Source organism: Prionailurus bengalensis, chromosome B3 (assembly GCF_016509475.1).
Source record: "Prionailurus bengalensis isolate Pbe53 chromosome B3, Fcat_Pben_1.1_paternal_pri, whole genome shotgun sequence".
NCBI lineage: Eukaryota > Metazoa > Chordata > Mammalia > Carnivora > Felidae > Prionailurus > Prionailurus bengalensis.
Window position 1 is genome coordinate 119,541,993 of NC_057355.1, and position 21,008 is coordinate 119,563,000.

At 36.1% G+C, this 21,008-nt stretch overlaps 1 protein-coding gene across 1 annotated transcript in view; it reads left to right on the forward strand.

Moving 5' to 3' along the window:
* Positions 1-21,008, forward strand: part of DNAL1 (dynein axonemal light chain 1) — a 46,297-nt gene that overhangs the window by 11,283 nt on the left and 14,006 nt on the right. Inside the window, exons 2-5 of the mRNA XM_043556559.1 lie at positions 919-957; positions 4,111-4,220; positions 5,899-5,954; positions 16,363-16,418. Coding sequence (XP_043412494.1) covers positions 919-957; positions 4,111-4,220; positions 5,899-5,954; positions 16,363-16,418 — 261 coding nt within the window. The remainder of the gene's footprint in view (positions 1-918; positions 958-4,110; positions 4,221-5,898; positions 5,955-16,362; positions 16,419-21,008) is intronic.

The following is a 21,008-nucleotide window of genomic DNA, read 5'->3' on the forward strand; positions in this document are numbered from 1 at the left end:
TTCGGCTCAGGTAGTGATCTCACAGTTTGTGAGTTCGAGCCCCCTGTCCAGTTTTGTGCTGATGGTTCAGAGCCTGGAGCCTGCTTCAGCTTCTGTGTCTCCCTCTCTCTTTTGGCCCCTCCCCTGTTTGTGTGCTCGCTCTCTCTCTCTCTCTCTCTCTCAAAGATCAATAAATAGACATTAAAAAAATTTTTAATTGTATTTGGGCATGTAAATTTTTATCATATATCATTCTCTGCAAACATAAAAAGGAATATAAATATATGAAATAAAATGGTTAATATTTTTCTAGATATTTACCACTGCCACCTGGCCACAGTAATTGTAAATTGTTCCTGGTTGTAAAATGCATCCAAATTTCAAAGATGTCAAAATGTAAAAGATGTAGATCTTAGAATCAGTGAAATAAGATATATTTTAATATCAAATGTTAAAAGGTATATCTTTTTTGTAAAGCAAGTGGAGTGAAGTATATGGGTATTACACCATGATTTCCTTAATTTATCTGAGAAGTATTTATTTTTTTTAATGTTTATTTATTTATTTTTGAGAGAGAGAGCATGCGTGCAAGTGGGGGAAAGACCGAGACAGAGAGGGAGACACAGAATTCGAAGCAGGCTCCAGTCTCTGAGCTTTCAGCACAGAGTCCAATGTGAGGCTTGAACCCACAAACCATGAGATCATGACCTTAGCTGAAGTTGGATGCTTAACTGACTGAGCCACCCAGGTGCACCTCTGAAAGGTATTTAAGTAAATCATTCTGATTCCAGGAAATTAAAACATGCTTGTTTGCATATAAAGTCTGAAAGAAAGAAGTTAATCTTTTCAATAGTAGATGCCAAGGCTAATAATTACTGCATAAAAGTTGAATCAACAAATCATACCAATAAAGACACTCTTGTTTCTTCTCTTTTTAAGGCAAAAGCAACAACAATCAAAGAAGCTCTAGCCAGATGGGTGAGTATATGAATTTTTACCTCTTCTAGAGACCATACAAGGAGAGTTTTTGGATAGGTATTTAAATCTGATCATTCAATACAAGGAATCTTTGTGGTACTGGAGCTATTTAGCTATTTTGACTGTGGGGGTTGGTACATGAACCTACACAGATAAAATTGTATACACTTAATACACACATACAAAAGCATTTATACTCATATATAAATGAATACTAGTAAAATTGGGAAAATCTGATTAAAATCAGTGGGTTATATCATTATCAGTATCCTAAATGTCTATCAGTGGATAAATGGATTAAAAAATGTATATATATATATATATACACACATACAGAATGGAATATTATTCAGCCACAAAAAAGGAAATCCTGCCATTTATGACAACATGGATGGACCTTGAGTGCATTGTGATAAGTGAAATAAGTCAGACAGAGAAAGACATACTCTATATTCTCACTCATATGTGAAATCTAAAAAAGCTGAACGCACAGAAACAAAAAATAGAATGTTGATTGCTGGGGATTGGCATGTGGGGGACTTGGGGAGATGTTGGTTAAAGGGTACAACTTCTAGTTATAAGACAAGTTCTAGGCATCTGATATACAGTATGGTGACTATAGTTAATAATATTGTATTATATACTTGAAAGTTGCTAAGAGAGTAGATCTTAAATGTTCTCAGCACTAAAAAAATATTATGTGAGGTGATAGATGAGTTAGCTAATCTTATTGTGTTAATCATTTTGCAATATATGCATGTATCAAATCATCACCGTAGACTTATACAATGTTACATGTCAATAAAGCTGGAAAACATACTAAAGCAGATACTAACACTAGAAAGGAAACTGCATTGTAAAAAACATGCATTAAATATAAATATTTTGAATGTAACATTCTATAAAGAATGTTGAACAGTTGTAATTCAACATTATAGGTGTTTGAACAGTAGTAATTCAGCATTATAGATACACTTTCCACAGAGTATAGAGATGGCTCCTCAATTTCTATGCCCTGTGATAACTTTTTTGTCAATGTTACCAATAGTTTTTTGTATAACAATGCATCTTTTGCTTTTGTAGCTAGGCTTTGAATGAAAAGTCTTTCAGGAGATGGTGTCTATGGAAAATAGGGTGGATAAAATAAAACATTTTTGAATTCTTGTTTTAGTGCTTATAAACTTCTTTGTACTGTGCATTTAAAAAGCACATTTCTGGTGGTGCCTGGGTGGCTCAACCAGTTAAACATCCAACTCTTAATTTCAGCTCACGTCATGATCTCACAGTTTATGAGTTCGAGCCCTGCATCGGGCTCTGTGATGACAAGCTTGAAGACTGCGTGGGACTCTGTTTCTTCTTCTCTCATTGACCCTTCCCCACGCTCGCTTGCATGCTCTCTCTCTCTCTCTCAAAATAAATAAATAAACATTTAAATTAATTAATTGATTGATTAAATAATTCATTTCTGTTTGGTTAATGAAAAATCTGGAGTTTTGTTTGTTTGTTTTTTGTTATTTTAAGAAGGCTCTATGTCCAGCATGGAGCCCAATGCAGGGCTTGAACTCATGACCCTGAACTGATATCAAGAGTTGGACACCTAACCGACTGAGCCACCCAGGTGACCCAAATCTGTTTTGTTAAAGAAAAAAGTACATATGGAATAGGCTTGTTATTAGATTAGATTTTCTTTGAATCAGATTTTAGGACTTTATTTACTTATGATAATAAGTAATTGCTTTTTTGGTTTGGGTTGTCGGTTCTATTTCTAGATCATATTGTGGCCATAAATCTTTGACTTTAAGATTATTTGAAGACATTAAGCTCACTCTTTCACTGATTAATCTAACATTTATTGAGGGTCTATTGGGTATGTGTTTCTCTTCCCCTAACCTACAAATGTATGGCACAAAAATAAGTACCAAGTGGATGTGTATTAGATCTTTTTTTTCAACTGATCGTATATTTTCTAGTATTGATATCTTATTATTTGACTTTTAAAAATAAGCCTCTATGTGTCTTATATTGCACTATGTTATAGAAAACATAGGAAAGCAAAGGAAATGGTCCCTGCACCTTAGGAGCTTCCTGTTTTGTTGGAGAGAACTGACTTTAAGTATTGAGGTATTTAGAAAATATTATGATGCAGTATATATTGATAATTAAATTTTAAATTGTGTACATAGTACTGAAATTAAACATTATGGTAGAATTTATTTTAAATTTTTTTTTTTTTTTTTTTATTTAGGGGTGCCTGGGTGACTCATGTCATGATCTCATGGTTTGTGAGTTCAAGCCCTGCATCACGCTCTCTGCTGTCAGCACAGAGCCTGCTTCAGATCCTCTGTCTGCCTCTCTCAGCCCCTCCCCCACTTGTTCTCTCTCTCTCAAAATAAATTTTTTAAAAATTAAAAAAAAATTATTTATTTTGAGAGAGAGAGAGAGAGAGTACATGTGCACTTGTGAGTTGGGGAGGGGCAGAGAGAGAGGGAGAGAGAATCCCAAGCAGGCTCCAAGCTTGTCATCACAGAGCCCAACTCCTTACGAATCGGGAGATCATGACCTGAACTGAAATCCAGAGTCGGTTACTCAACCTACTGAGCCACCCAGGAGCTCCTCTAAGGTAGAATTTAGTAGTAAATTATTATAGAGCAAACAGCTTTGACCTCAGCTGTGTTGTAAAGATGGTATCTTCCAAAATTCTTGGTATCTGGGGTTCTATCTCAGACTGAACCGTGTATAGTAAAAGATTTGCAAGAAGAGATGCAAAATAGTTGAATCTTCCAGATCTAAATCTGATATTTAAGAAAAGGGTGATTAGCCACAAGGAATTCTTCCCAAGAAAATGTTGTTGTGTTTTGTTTTTGTTCATTGATAGACTCTTAAAGAATTTTAAATATTACAGAAATAAAAGTTATTTTCTTTCCTCCTCCTTTCATTCCATTGGAACCTAACAATTATCTGAATGAGCCATGTAAAAGCCTGGTGATCAGGGTTAGTTAGTAAATCTCATTAAGTGAACTGTAAAGAATGCACAGAATTACAAAATTCTGATAATTGTTTTGAAATAAACATTGAAAAGCCTTGCAAAATTCTGGACTTTAGTTCTGTATTATAATCAGGGATCACTTTCTTCCAAATTAATTTTTATCATAGGAAGAGAAGACCAGTCAGAAGCCATCTGAAGCCAAAGAGATAAAGCTTTATGCTCAGATTCCCCCTATAGAGAAGATGGATGCATCTCTGTCCACACTTGCTAATTGCGAGTAAGTTCTCTTGTCTTTTTTCCCCTTCCTTTTTAACATACATAAACTAGAAAAAAAGTATTTGTTTTCTGTGATCTTTGTTTCTTTTTGTTTGTTGGTTTGGTTAATATAATTCTCCCTTTGGCAAAGCCAAACATAAAAGATTATTGGTTTATGGGGGACTAGAAATAAAGTAACCCTGAACGATATAGTACTTTTTTTTTAATGTTTATTTATTTTTCAGATAGAAAGTGCCAGCAGGGGAGGGGCAGTGAGTGAGGGGGACAGAGGATCCAAAACAGGCTCTGCTCTGACAACAGTGAGCCCAATGTGGTGCTCAAACTCACAAACTGTGAGATCATGATCTAAGCCGAAGTTGGATGCTCAACTGACTGAGCCACCTAGGTGCCCCAATATAGTACTTTTTTTTCAGTAAAATGTTTATAATGTGCCTGGAAAATAGAATTTTCCTTGTCTCTTGGGATAAACTAAATAACTAAGTAATACAATAAGACTTTATTATAAAAGCTAGTATTTCTCTTGTAAAATTAGCCAGTCAGTACTATACAGACTAGAGGCCTAACAGATACTGCTTTAAATTTTTTCAATTGTAAAAATACATTGTTAAAACATCTAGAAAATATAAAAAGCACAAAGGAAAGGAATTAATATCAACCAAAATTGCACCATCTTTTGAGAATCAGTGTTAGCATGTTGATACAGAGCCTTCTAATTTTTCTTTCCTTATTGGGATCAAATTATACTTATTATTTTATAGTCCTATTTTCCCATGACTTTAAGTATCGGATCTATATTAATCCCTCTTTTTTTAAAAATTAATTGATTTATTTTGAGACAGCATGGGTGGGGAAAGAGTGGGGAAAGGAAGACTAAGAATGTGTAGTTATGCTCCCTTTAAAATTTTTATATAGTTAAATTATGAGTAGAAAAAACCTAGACAAATGTATACAAACCATTAAAAGTAGTTATCTCTGGGGATATCTGTGGAATGGTTAGCATTACATTATGACTTCTTCAGTATACATTTCTGAATGATTTAACACATGAGCAGATAAATATCTTCGCACATGCATATAATATAGTTCTGCTTTTTATCAAAAGGGATCACATAAAATGTTTTGTTCTGCTAGATGGTTTTTTAACTTGACCACATATCATAGATGTCTTCCCAAGCTGGTATCTGGAGCCTAATTTCATTTGTTTTAGTGACAGTATAGTTTTTCATTATCTATCCCTCAGTTGCTAGATGTTTATAGATTTTTCCCTATTTTTTGCTATTACAATAATACAATAAATAATCTAGCTTATATATCTTTTGGCATTGTATTAGTATTTCAGTAGGATTTATTCTTAGAAATGAAATACTAGGTCAAAGAACACATGCATTTAAAAAAATTAATAAATAATACTAAATTACCTTCAAAAAATTTTTTTTTAATTTTCTGCAATGAATATGTATTAACGTTGTGATCAGAAAAAAAGGATGAGGATTTCAAAATGAAAGAATACATGCCATGTCTGAGGGAGAAGAAGATTAGTGTAAAAAGAAAATATGACTTAAATATTATCTTCTATGGGCACTTGAGGAATAATTTCTGATAAACCATTTATTTATTTTTCTGATACATCATTTAAAATTGTTTCATATTAATTCAAGTTTTCCTTTGTTCTTTTTAAGGAAGCTTTCACTGTCTACAAACTGCATTGAAAAAATTGCCAACCTCAATGGCTTAAGTAAGTGATCCACAGTAACAGATGGTTCTTGGGTTTTCTCATTATTGGAATAAACATTCTAGAGACACTATGTAATCCCAGAAGCTAGCACCTGTTTTAACCACAGTAATTGTCAGATGACAGAGAAAATATATAAACCATGTGTCTTAAATTTGGTTATCCAAAGAAAATCAGAGAGAACAAAAGACCTAAACATTTTAAAGATGTTTTAAAGCTTTTATAGAGTTAGAGTTAAATAGAAAAATGTGTTTTTTTATTATATGTATTTTGTTCAAATTTGTCTTGTCTTTGTTTGTTTGTGTGTTTCTTTCTTTCTTTCTTTCTTACTTTATTTTTAAGAATTCCAGGTGGTATTCTGGAACTTTTTATTTATTTATTTTTAAGTTTATTATTTATTTTGGAGAGAGAGAGAGTGTGAGTAAGGGGCAGTGAGAGAAGAAGAGAGAGAGCGAATCCCAAGCAGGTCCTGTACCATTAACAGAGAGCCAGACATGGGGCTTGAACCCACGAACTGTGAGATCATGACCTGAGCTGAGTTGGACCAAGAGTAAGAGGCTTGGGGCGCCTGGGCAGCTTAGTCGATTAAGTGTCTGACTTCGGCTCAGGTCATGATCTCATGGTTTGTGAATTTGTGTCCCACGTCAGGCTCTGTGCTGACAACTCTGAGCCTGGAGCCTGCTTCGGATCCTGTGTCTCCCTGTCTCTCTCTCTCTCTCTCTCTCTCTCTCTCTCTCTCTCTGTCCCTCCCCTGCTCATTCTCTGTCTCTCTCTCAAAAATAAACAAAAGAAAAAAAGTCGAAGTCGTAACTGACTTAGCCTCTCAGGTGCCCCAATACTTGTTATATTTAAATTTTAATTCCTCACCATCATTTTTCTTGTGTTCCTTATCTGTGTTAATGATGTTGCCACCATCCCAGTTGCCAAGGCTTCTGACTCCTGCTAATTTCCTATGTTCGGTGAAACTTGGTGGTTTAAAACAATAGTTCTGAAAAACAACAGCAAGAACAAAAACAGTTCTGGAGGCCAGAAGTCTGAAATTGGTTTTAGTGGGCCAAAATCAAGGTTTTGACCAAGACACACTGCCTGAAGGCTTTAGGGGAGAATCTGTTCCTTGTTTCTTTTAGATTCTGATGGCTGCCACGTTCCTTGGCTTGTGAGGACATCACTCTAATCTCTGCTTCTGTGGTCATGTTGACTTCTCCTCTTTCATCTGTGTCACATATTTATTTCTCTGCCTCCTTATTTTTTTATTATTAATATTTTTTAATTTATTTTTGAGAGAGAGCATGAGCAGGGGAGGGTCAGGGGGCTGGTGCAAAAGATCCAAATCAGGCTATGCACTGAGAGCAGCAAGCCCAATATGGGGCAGAAACTCATGAACTGCAAGATCATGACCTGAGCCAAAGATGGATGCTCAACTGACTGAGCCACCCAGGCACCACTCTCTGCCTCCTTCTTAAGAAGATATGTGTGATTACATTTAGGGAACACCTGGATAATCAAGGCTATTCTCCCTAAGATCCCTAACTTGATGACATCTACAAAGTACTCCCCGCCCCCCCCGCCATAAGGTAACATTCACAGGTTCCGGGGATTAGGATCTAGGTATCTTTTGGTGGGGAATTATTTAACCTACCATGCTCCTCCTTTACTTCCCTTAAGACATCTGAGTTCATCACTGAGTCCTGTTTACTCTTTGAGAGAGCTCTTAAATAATTTGTTGCTTTTCCATTTCCAGAAGCTATGGTTTTATTTAAGACCCACATCATCTCCCCCTTGTATTTTCAAACATTTTTTTTTACCACTTTTCCATAGTAAGGAATACATTTGAATTCATGACTCAGTACATATATTCATACGAATATACATATCAAATACATACATACACATGTGAAGTGGAATAGGTTTGTAAAACAATATTTACCCTTATAGCATAGGTTCCAGTGTAAGTTTTTAAATTATTTTTAATGTTTATTTATTTTTGAAGGAGAGAGAGAGGGAGACACAGAATCCAAAGCAGGCTTCAGGCTCTGAGCTGTTAGCACAGAGCCCAACACGGGGTTCAAACCCAAGAGCCATGAGAAGTTGGATGCTCAACCAACTGAGCCCCCCAGGCACCCTCCAGTATAAGTTTTTTAAAGATTTCATTTTTTAAAAATGCTTGTCACAACCCATTAAGCTGATTTCATATCACCCATAGTTTGAGAAACACTGCCATGGGGTGCCTGGGTGGTTCAGTTGGTTAAGCATCTGACTCTTTTTTTTTTTTTTAATGTTTATTTATTTTTGAGAGAGAGAGAGAGAGTGCAAGTTGAGGAGGGGCAGAGAGAAAGGGCAACAGAGGATCCAAAGCAGGCTCTGTGCCGACAGCAGAGAGCCTGATGTAGGACTCGAACCCATGAACCACGAGAGCCGAAGTTGGACACCTAACCACCTGAGCCACCCAGGCGCCCCTAAGCATCTGACTCTTGACTTTGGATCAGGTCATGATCTCAGGGTTGTGAGATCCAGCCCCAAGTTGGGCTCCATGCTGGGCATGGAGCCTGCTTAAGATTCTGTCTCTCTTTCCCTCTGCCCCTCTCCCCTGCTTATGTGCTCTCTTTCTTGAAAGAAAGAAAGAAAGAAAGAAAGAAAGAAAGAAAGAAAGAAAGAAAGAAAGGAAGGTAGGAAGGAAGGAAGGAAGAAAGAAAAGAAAAGAAAGAGAAAAACACTGCCTTATGACTTTTGTGATAGCCTCCTAATTGATCTTTTTGTCTCCTTTCGCCCAGTTGACATTCAACATTGATAGCAGGGTTTTCTTTCTAAAAATATTATTCTTGGGGCGCCTGGATGACTCAGTTGGTTGAGCATCTGACTCATGTCCGTGGGTTCAAGTCCTGCATGGGGCTCTGTGCTGACAGCTCAGATCCTAGAGCCTGCTTTGGATTCCGTGTCTCCCTCTCTTTCTCTCTGCCCCTCCCCTGCTTACACTCTGTCTCTCTCTGTCTCTCAAAAAATAAAATGTTAAAAAAAATGTTTTTTTATATTATTTTCATTCTCATTCCTCCAGATCAGAGACCTTTAATGGTTCCCCTTTGCCTAGTAAAGACCAAATGCCTTAATGTTGCGTTCAAAGTCATCTAAAATCTGTGCCACCCTATTCACACCTGAATACATCATTCTTTTTTATGACTTTGTGCATTTGTTAATGCAGTGCTTTTTTCCTTTGAGAATAGCCCCTTCCTCAACATGAAAATCCTGCAAAAAACAAAATTAAGATTAAGAATGTCAAGTTTAAATGTCATTTCTCCCTCTAAAGACTTCTCTAGTGATTGTCATAATTATTCTTTCTCTTTTTTTAATGTTTATTTATTTTTGAGAGACCAAGAAAAAGCACAGAGGAGGGGCAGAGAGAAAGGGAGAGAATTCCGTGTAGGCTCTATGCTCATAGTGCCACCCAGGCACCTCCATTATTACTCTTTCTTTAGGAATATTAATAACTGTCTTGGATTATAATAATAAATACCCACTTCATATAGTTATTGTGAAGATTAAGTAAGTTAGTATATATGAAGTGTTTTGAATAGTGCCTGGTACATATAAATGCTCAAGAAATATTAGCCATTATTATGGTTAGTGAGGAATATGTTCTGTCTCTTCAGATAATGAGCTCCTTGAGTGTAAACATCACATCTTACTATCTTATCTTCCAAATCTCCATCCTCCTCCCAGGACCTTACCCAAAGTTGGCATTCAGTATTTATATAGTCCTGGAGAAGAAGCATTTACTATTAGAGCTGTGCATAAGATGACTCAGTATATTTGTTTTTCATTGACTCGTTAAACAATTTGAGATGTTTCACTTTACCATTAACCCTTGAACAACATGGGTTTGAACTGTGTGGGTCTATTTACATACTGATTTTTTTTTTTTTACAGCACTGTAAATTTATTTTCCTTTCATTCTTGAATGTATTTTCTTTCTTTTGTGATTTTCTTTTTTTTAAACTTTTTTTTTTTATTATTTTTGAGAAGAGAGAGACAGAGCATGAGTGGGGGAGGAGAGAGAAAGAGGGAGTCACAGAATCTGAAACAGGCTCCAGGCTCTGAGCTGTCAGCACAGAGCCCAACGTGGGGCTTAACTCACAGACTGTGAGATCATGACCTGAGCCGAAGTCGGATGCTTAACCAACTGAGCCACCCAGGCGCCCCTCTTTCATGATTTTCTTAATATTTTCTTTTCTCTAGGTTTATTGTAAGAATATAATATATAATACATATAACATACAAAATGTGCATTAATGGACTGTTGACCAAGGCTTCTGCTCAATAGCAGGCTATTAGTCGTTAAGTTTTGGGAGAGGAAAAATTTATACTCAGATTTTCAACTGCCTGGGGGTTGGCATTCCTAACTCCTGTGTTATTCAACAATTATACAGACACTTTGTCTATAATTGAAATAACTTGCTTTAATGAGATTAAATTGATGATATTTTTTTAAAGTTTATTTATTTTCAGAGAGAGAGAGAGAGAGAGAGAGAGAGAGAGAGAGAGAGAAAATCCCAAGCAGGCTCCATGCTGACAGCATGCCTGAAGCGGGCCTCTATCTCACAAACACTGAGATATGACCTGAGCTGAAATCAAGAGTTGGGGGGCACCAGGTGGCTTAGTCGGTTAAGCGTCCAACTCTTGGTTTCAGGTCAGGTCATGATCTCATGGTTTGTGGGTTCTAGCCCTGCAGAGGGCTCCTCGCTGGCAGTGAAGAGCCTGCTTAGGATTCTCTCTTTCTCTCCTTCTCTCTCTGCTCCTCTCCTGCTCTCTTTCTCTCTCTCTCTCAAATAAACTAAAATCAAGTGTCGGATGCCTAACCAACTGAGCCACCCAAGCACCCTGATGATGTATTATTTATCAATACAGATAACATGCTTTTCTTTTCATTAAAAACATGACTCTGACAATAGTGAAAATAGATAACCTCTGTACAGGGCTGGCAATAGCCTTTAACTTATAATCTAACTTTGGTCAATTGGTAGTGACTCTCAGAAAAATTTAATTAATTAATAAGAGTACCAAAAATTCAGTAGAAAGAATAGCTTGATCAGTTATTGATGTCTGATGTAGACATGGATTGAGACAGTATAAGCATTTGTACCTTACATTTGCTATACTTGATTCACCTCATTTTAGTTGTGCTTACAACAAATAGTACTTCCATAGTCTATAGCGGGTCACTGGGGAATACACATCATCTGTGACTATAAAGCAAAAAGACACTGCTGATCCCTATGAAGGATTGAATATATGACTGTAGCCTGTCTCTCACCCCTTCCCTTTCATGAGCACTATAGTCTCACTTGTTAAACTGTGATGACAGGATCTGGAATAAAAAGGGATTCCTATTTAACAGGGGGTTTATAAGGCAGAATAACCCTAATGGCAACTTATGTTTATTGTAGCAAAACTGTGCATACCTGAACTATGCATACCTGGACTATGTTGAAAACTGTGACTAAAAGGTTGTACAATATGAATATTAATAATCTCATACCAAATATTAGAACATAAATTTTGTTGCCTTGTATCTTTGGTAAAAACTTATACTTTTCTCCTTCAGTTTACTAAATAAACACAGAACTTTCGAACACTGTTTTGATTTTCACCAGGACCCTTCTTGTATGAAGAAAAAAAACAGTGTTTTCCTTCTAGTGGTGCTCTACTTCTGTACCACCTTCTACTTCTGAAAAATATATCGTTGTGTTATGTCAGAACATTTAATTTATTAACTTTGATATCATAATTTATGTCCCTGTACAGTCATCAATAAGATCTTTTAAGCTTTCCATCACCATTTTCATGTGTATTTTTTTTTAAAAGGTGTTTAAAAAAAAGAGAGTTTTATATATTAACTTAGATACTATCTTTGGAAGAGCTACATATATTTTATATTTGTTATATTCAGTTTCTGAGGTTGTTTCTCAGTCTTCATCTTAGTTGACCTAGCAGCATATTTTGACATGAATGATTTAGTTCCTCTTCGAAGTAATTTCAATGTTTGGCTTCTAGGACACTGTGCCCTCCTGATCTTCCTGTGTTTCTGGCTGCTCCTTCCCAGTCTTGTGTCTCCCACTTTTAAGTATTAGAGTGCTCTAGGCCTCAGTTCTTGGATCTCTTCTCTGTTCTGTCTGGATTATCTCATCTAGGTCATGGCTTTATCATCTATATGCTGATGGTTCCCACATTTGTATCCCTAACCCAGGCATCTCCTCTGAACTCTGGATTTGCACAGTCGGTTGCCTGGTATTTCCATTGGATGTCTACTAGACATCACACACTTAACATTTCTGAAACTGAGTACTGATATCCTTCCCCAGCCCCAGCTAAACCAACTTCCTATGTGTCTTTCTCAGATAGCAACAACTCCATTCTTCCTGTTGCTTAGGACAAACTCCTGGTAATTTCTTAACTCTTTTCTCACACATCCTATGCAAGACGTATTATCTTTCTTTCTTTCTTTTTTAAGTTTTTTAAATTTATTTTCAGAGAAGATAGAGAGTCAGGAAGGGACAGAGAGAGAGGGAGAGAGAGAGAGAGAGAGAGAGAGAAAGAGAGAGAGAGAGAGAGAATCCCAAGCAGGACCCATGCTGTCAGCGCAGAGCCCAATGCAGAGCTTGAACTCACAAACCGTGAGATCATGACCTGAGCTGAAATCAAGACTTGGGACACTTAACCGAATGAGCCACATAGGTGCCACAGTATCTTATTTAGTTTATTATCTGGCAAATTGTTAGCTCAATGACAGCAGGAATTTTTATCTATATTATTCACTTTTGTATTATCATATAGTATATTTTAATCACTGCAGGTGATTATAGCTGTTCCTGGTGTATTGTAGATGCTCAATAGTTATGTGTTGAATGAATAACTGTTTGAATAAGCTTTTCAATCTTCATGGAATAGACAAAATAAAATGGCAATCTTTCCATATCAAGAAGCTTTAAAGAATAATTGATTATATGATTTTCTTAAATATTTAATTTTCACACATATATTGTTATATGGGGTGTATGAATTTGCTAGGGCTGTCATAACAAATTCCACAGACTAGATGGCTTCAGCAACAGAAATTTATTTTCTTACAGCTGTAGAGGTGAGAAGTCCAAGATCAAGGTTTTGGAGGGTTGAGTTCCTCTCTCCTTGGCTTGTGGATGGCCATCTTTTCCTCTGGTCTTTTGTTTTTTCTTTCTAATTTTTTTTTCTAGTTAAAAAAATTTTTTTTTACATTTATTTATTTTTGAGAGACAAAGCACAAGTGGGGAGGGGCAGAGAGAGAAGGAGACAGAATCCAAAGCAGGGTCCAGGCTCTGAGCTGTCAGCACAGAGCCCACAGTGGGGCTCGAACTCACAAACTGTGAGATCATGACCTGAGCCGAAGTCAGACACTTAACCGAATGAGCCACCCAGGCTCCCCTCTTTATAGTTTTTTTTAGCATTTATTTATTTTTGAGAGAAAGAGACAGAGCGTGAGTGGGAGAGGGGCAGAGAGAGAGGGAGACACAGAATTGGAAGTAGGCTCCAGGATCTGAGCTGTCAGCACAGAGCCCGATGGGGGGCTCGAACTCAAGCAGTGAGATCATGACCTGAGCTGAAGTCAGACACTTAACCAGCTGAGCCATCCAGGTGTCCCTCCTTTGGTCTTTAATGGTCTTTTCTCTGTTTCTGTCTGTGTCCTAATCTGTTCCTATAATTCTTATATGGGCAGCAGTCATATTGCACTTTTTTTTTTAAGTTTATTTATTTATTTATTTTGAGAGAGAGAGAGAGAGAGAGAGAGAGAGAGAGAGAGAGAGAGAGAGGCAGAGAGAGAAGGAGAGAGGGAATCCCAGACAAACCCACCAACCGTGAGATCATGACCTGAGCCGAAATTGAGTTGGACGCTTAACTGGCTGAGCCATTCAGGTGCCCCAGGTATCAGTCATTGAATTTTACCTAAAATGATCACATTTACTTTAATTCACTCTTTAAATTCCCTATCTTTAAATACAGTCACATTCTAAGGAACTGAGTGTTAGGACTACAACATATGAATTTTGGAGTCAGGGGACACAATTCAGTCCATAACCAGGGGACTTGTTTCAGCAGTTAAAACATTTTGCATGAATTAGATCACTCGTAAAATACTTTGTCCTGAAAGTTAAGTGTTTCTCATAACAGAATTTGAAATAATTCATTAGGGGTGCCTGGGTAGCTCAGTCAGTTGAGGGTCCAGCTCTTGATTTCGGTTCAGGTCATGGTCTTGCGGTTTGTGGGTTTGAGCCCTGTGTTGGTCTCTGTGCTGACAGCCCAGAGCCTGCTTGGGATTCTCTCTCTCCCTCTATCTCTGCCCCTCTCCTCTATCCCTGCCCCACCCCTGCTTGCCCACGTGCGCGCACTCTCTCTCTCTAAAAATAAGTAAACATTACAAAAATTCCATTGTTTAAAAAAATAAAATAATTAAATTAAATAAATTAAAACAAAGTTTATATAGCCATATATGTCTGATCTCTCTCTCTCTCTCACACACACATTTATTGTGTACGTACATGGATTAAGCATTATGTTGAATATTTTAGACAATTAATCTCATTTAATCTTGATATTCTTACAAGTCAGATATTATATTTCCTCATTTTACGTATAATGAAACTGTGATTCAAAGAAGTTTGGTTGCTTCCTTAGAGAGTTGGGATTGGAACTCAGTTAATTGAATTTTTGTTCTTAACCATTGAATTATGGATGTCATAGAACAGTACAGTCCAATAGAGCTGTCTGCACTGTCCCAATAGAGTTGCCACCAGCCACATACAGCTATTAAGCTCCTGAAATGTGGCTAGTTTGAGAAACTGAACTTTAAATTGTATTTAATTTTAATTAATTTAAATTAAATAGCCACACATGGGTAGTAACTACCATATTGGATAACATAGTTATAGAAGGTTAAGTTGTGAAAACTAAATGTATAACTTATAAATAAGTAATCAGCAGTTTTTTTAGAACAGAAATGAGGTTTCCTGTGCTTTGCTAGAATCTTTTTTTTTAATTTTCAAAAATAATACATGCACATGGTTTTATGCAAACAGTTCAAAAAAGGGTACAGTGGAAAATAAATTTTCCTCTGACCATAGACTCTCAGTTCCCTAAAGCAACCACTGTTTCTACTTTCTTTTTTTCTTCCAGAAATAGCTTATAGATACATAAATAGAACCAACCTTTTAAAAAATACAAATAAGCATTTTTAAACCAAATCACAAGCTAATTTTTTAAAAGATTGAAAGCAAAAGATTTTTAAAATACTAATTCATTTTATTTCACTTCAAAAAAAATTTATTTTTTGAGAGAGAGAGAGAGCACATGTGAGCAGGGGAGGGGCAGGGAGAGAGGAGGACAGAGACTCTGAAGCAGGCTGTGTACTGGCAGCCTAAAGCCCAATGCAGGGCTTGAACTCATGAACAGTTGCTTAACCAACTGAGCCACCCAGGCACCCCTGATTTCACTTTTAATCCTTTTTGGAGTGAGGTGTGCTATGCATAAATATGTTCCTGTTTTCTAGCATGAGTCTTCATACTATAGTAGATTTGAAATATATATATACTTCAAAAATTTTAAGTTCAGAGCTTCTTGGGGCACCTAGGTGATTCAGTCGGTTGAGTCAGACTCTTGATTTTGGCTCAGGTCATGATTTCACAGTTCATGAGTTCGAGCTCTGCATCAGGCTCTAAGCTGACAGCGTGGAACCTGCTTGGGATTCTCTCTCCCTCTCTCTCTGTTCTTCCCCCACTTGTGCTCTCTCTCTCTCTCAAAAATAAATAAATAAACTTAAAAAAAGATGAAGTTAAAATATTCTTTAGTCTTATTTTATCCCTATAATATTTATACTAGCCAGCTATTTATTTGTTTGTTTGTTTATTTATTTATGTTAATTTTTTTAATGTTTATTTATTTTTGAGAGAAAGAGACAGAGTGTGAGCAGGGGAGGGGCAGAGAGAGAGGAAGACACAGAATCGGAAGCAGGCTCCAGGCTCTGAGCTGTCAGCACAGAGCCCGATGCAGGGTTCGAATTCACCAATCGAGAGATCATGACCTGAGCCGAAGTCAGATGCTCAACCGACTGTACCACCCAGGCGCCCCACTTGCCAGCAATTTAAAACCATGTGTTCCAAATAGCTAACCATTTGTAAATTTAATATTGTCATGATGTGAAATTATAGTGTTTACCTTAGATTATAGGTCAATGTTATTTCCTACTTGATCACCACTTTATTAATACAGCCTTTCTAACTCATTAGATCAGTATATTTATTATAGAAAAGTTATTAACACTTTATTTTACTAGATTTACAACAGTTGTAATATGATTCTCATAAACAAAAATTGTGTTTTTTTTCTACTACAGAAAACTTGAGAATATTGTCTTTAGGAAGAAACAACATAAAGAACTTAAATGGACTGGTAGGTTGTTATTTATTTCTTTAAATAAAGCATGCACTTTCCCCTTAATATACAAGTAATATTTGTTCATTGCAGAAACTTTGCAAAATCAAAAAGCAACTATAAAAAGTACCTATAAGCCACTGACAGTGTAAATATTGTTAACATTTTGATTGATATCTTTCTTGTCTTTTTTCTATTCTTTGATGGGTATGTAGAAAATGAAATCATACTATATGTATTGTTTTGCTCTCTTTTTTTACTTAATATGTAAAAATCATTTTTTTCATGTCATTCATTCATTTAACAAAATCATTCAAATATATTTCCTGAATGCCTACTTTAAGCCAGGCACTGTTCTGGGCATTAGGGGTACAGAAGAATATGTAATGAAGTCCTTGCTCTCCTAGAACTTCCATTACAGTAGAGGTAGACAGTCTAGAAAATGTTTGTATAATGCATATGCAATACATTGTATAATACAGGTGGTGATAAATGCAATGAAGAAAAGCAAGGCATATAAGAGAACATAGACTGACAGGAAATGAGGAAAAAAGCTATAGGGCTGACCAAGGGACAGGTACTCCGGACTGAAGTGGGACAAGTGCAAATGTCCTGAAACTGAAGCTGCTCCATATGCTTGAATTAGAGCAGAAGAGTTGAATGAGGGTAGGGAATTGCCCTCAGTGAGCTTGGAAAGGGAGCCAGGAACGAGGCTACATTGGGTCTTACAGGTAATGATAAGATTTTAGATTTTTTTTTCCAAATGGCTTACAAAGCCACTGGAGGTTTTTGATCAGAGGATGTAACTTAAGTTCTTAAAATAATTTTCAACCATACCCCTTTTTTTATGATAGCATAATATTCTGTTTTACTGATATACCATAATTTTTTAAATCAGTTACTTATTACTCATTATTTATTTCCAGTTTGGAGTTATTATAATCAATGCTATTATGAATCTCCTTTTAGCTATATTATTGCACACATCTATGAATAATTCCTTGGATAAATTCCTTGAAATGGAATTGCTGGGTCAAAAGGTATGAATTTCTTTTAAGGCTTTTGTGGCATATTACCAAGTTACCCTTTGGAAAGTTTTAACAGTTTATATTCCTACCAGTAATATATGAGGGTTCCCATTTCCCCTTATCAAACTTGGGCATTTAAAAATTTTTTAAGTTTTTGACAGGGAATTTTTTGGCCATTTGAATTTCCTTGCAGAGAAGTTGAGATGAAACAATATTGTAAAATTAGGCAGTTTTGGGAATGACAAAGCTAATGTCTTTTTCTTGTATTTGTTCCCAAACAGATAATAATTTTTTAAAAAGTGTATATTGTTAAATAATTTTATAAACATTCCCAATGTTTTTATGACTCTGGCCTTCTCCCACTCCCAGCCCCACCCCCAGTAAGCCTAGCTTGTGCTTCCCAAGAACCAGTGGGGTTGAAACTGCAGTGCTTCTCAACAGTAACCTCCCAAACCACACAGGCTGAAATAGCCACCCCCTCATTACAGAGGCAGCTGTAATAGCCAAATAGGAGGCAGTGTTCAGCTGCCTGAAACATGGAATGTTAAATGGAAGGAAAAGGGTCTATTTAAAACTACTTAGGAAAACTGACGGGATACATTGCAAGCCCATTTGTGTATATGATCTGGCCTCTGCCTTCCTTTCAGATGTCATTCCATGTTACTCTTCTTCCTAGTTGGTAATCTCTAGCCACTGGTCTTTCTCCTCCTTGAGCATGCCAAGTCTGTTCCCACCTGAAGGACCTTTCTACTTCCCGTTTCTTTTGCCTTAAAAACTCTATTACCTTGGACTTCTACATTACTGACTCCTTCTTAACCTTCACACTTCAGCTTAGATGTCACTTCCACAACAGTGTTCCAGCTGCCATATATCTAAAGTAGCCCTCTGGGCAAAAACTCTTGCCACTTATAATTTTTTTCAACTTTCTTATTACTATCTAAAATTCTCATTTATTTGTTTTCTGTCTTTGTCTCTTTCTGTCATGTCAGACGCACGCGCACACACACACACACACAAATACACACACACAAATCCTAATGAGTACCTTAGTTTTGTTCATGAACATATACATTAGTGCTTTATATATGTAATAGGCACTCTGTAAATAATATACTGAGGGACTCAATATATTACTAATTACAAAAGCTATTAATTCTAAGCGTAATATATGTTAATTATAAAAAACAAGTCAAGCAATTCATAAATATATGCAATACACTGAAAGTCTTTCCTCTTTTTACCTATAGATATCTGTGTGCATGTGTATGTATGTATATATATGTTATATATGTTTGTACTGATAATATGCAGGCCATATTTTTTCTGCTTTTTCATTCAGTAGCATATCATAAATATCCTTCCATGTCAAAACATGCAAATTTAATGCATTCTTTTTTATATAACAATGTATTTAACTATTCCTATACTGCTGAGCATTTAGATTATTTTCTTGCGGAAGGTGTGCCTCTCTCTCTTTTTTTGCTGTTACAAATCATGTTGCAATGAACATCTTCACACATATAACCTTCAATAGTTATTTGAATGTTGATAGAGGCTAGATTGCTAAAAATAGAAATGGTGAGGATATTTGCGTGCATTTAAATTTTTGATGGGTGCCTCAAATTGCTCTCACAATGCTAATTCTACTTTCTACTTCCATCTATGGTATATGGATGAGGATTATTCCCTCCACCCTCAATACCCATTTATCCATATTTTTTAATCCATATTTTTACATTTCTTTTTTGGGGAGAGAGAGAGAGTGGGGGAGATGGGGAGTGGGAGACAAAGAGAGAAAGAGAGAGAGAATCCCAAGTAGGCTCCATGCTCAGCGCAGAGCCCACCGTGGGTCTGGATCTCACAACCCTAGGATCATGACCTGAGCTGAAATCAAGAGTTGGATGCTCAACTGACTAAGTCACTCAGGTGCCCCTTTAATCCATATATGTTTTGATTTTTTTAGTGTGTATTTATTTTTGAGAGAGGGAGAGAATCAGTGTGTGAGTGGGGGAGGGACAGAGAGAGAGAGAGAGAGACGGAGGCACAGAATCCCAAGCAGGCTCCAGGCTTCGAGCTGTCAGCACAGAGCCTGACGCAGGGCTCGAACTCACAAACTGCGAGATCATGACCCGAGCCAAAGTCAGACACTTAACCAACTGAGCCACCCAGGTGCCCCAATCCATATTTTTAATATTTGCCAATATGATAGGCAAAAATGGAGTATTGTGTTGTTTTAATCTGTTTTCTTCAGTTAGTTGTGACCTTGAATGTCCTCCTATATATTTGTTATACGTTTCCTCTTTTGGTAATTGACCAAACATAGTTATTACTCATTTTTCTATTGGCTTTATTTTTTCTTATTGCATTCTAGGCGCTATCAATATTCCTAATAATTATCCATTGTTGAGAATATTATTACTATTATTGCTGTTGTTAACATTTATTAGCTATGTAACAGACTCTTTACATGCATTGTTTCATTTGAAATTCACAAGTAGATAATGTCCTCATTCAAAGATTTAAAAAAATCCTCAGTTCAGAATAAAGATACTCGGGCTCAGGTAGTTATCTAAAGTGCCCAAGTATAGTGAACAGGCACTTTTAAATATTGTTGCTGAGACCAGAAGTTTGTCAATAGCTATCACAGTCTTCAATGTATATTTACTTTGTCCCAACTATTCTATATCTAGCACTTTTTCATCCTCACATACATGAACAAAGATGTTGGACCAAGTATGTTCATTGCACAAAGCTTGTATAAAAAACGTCAACAATCTTGGGGTATATCAATTGTAGAATAGCTAAATAAATAAATATAAATAAATAAATAAAATATATCAAGAGGAAAAATGAGGTAGGACTTACCTATACATGCTGGATGGAATAATTTGCAAGGTATGTTGTTAAGTGAAAAAAAAAAAGCAAAGTATATAAGACTGGAAGTCTTATAATTCCACTGAATTTATAGATTGATTGGAGAAAATTGAGGTCTTTATAATAATGAGGCTTCCCTTACAGGCAGATTTATTCAGATTTTTTATGTCTAAACTTTAAGTCGAATTTTATAGTTTCAATTCCTGTAAGGCCTGTACACTTCTTATAAAAATGTATTCCTAAGTAATTTACAGTTTTTGTTGCTATGATGAATGAAATAATTTCTCTCTAATGACTTCCTGTTTATAATATAAAATCTATTTGTTTTTGTATGCTTATAATCAACTGCCTACAAACATTTCTTAACTGTTTGTGAATCAGATATTCCTAAAGACTTTCAGCAACATTATGATATCTGAATTCATTACTTTATACAAAAGGCAAACAATAACAATAATCATCATTTTATGTGGTCCAAAATGGAGGTTTTACAGCACTCCCTTAAACCTTTCCCACTCCTATAACCTCCAATGTAATATTATTTACAGAACAGACACTTTTTTATTTTTTTTGTTTTCAATATTCATAATGGTTTGTTGACCTCAAAGAATCATAAACTTTAATAGCTGAAAGGGATCTTAGAGAACTTCTTGTCTAGCCTTCTCATTTTTGTTCCTTTATTTTTTATTGTGGTAAAATACACATA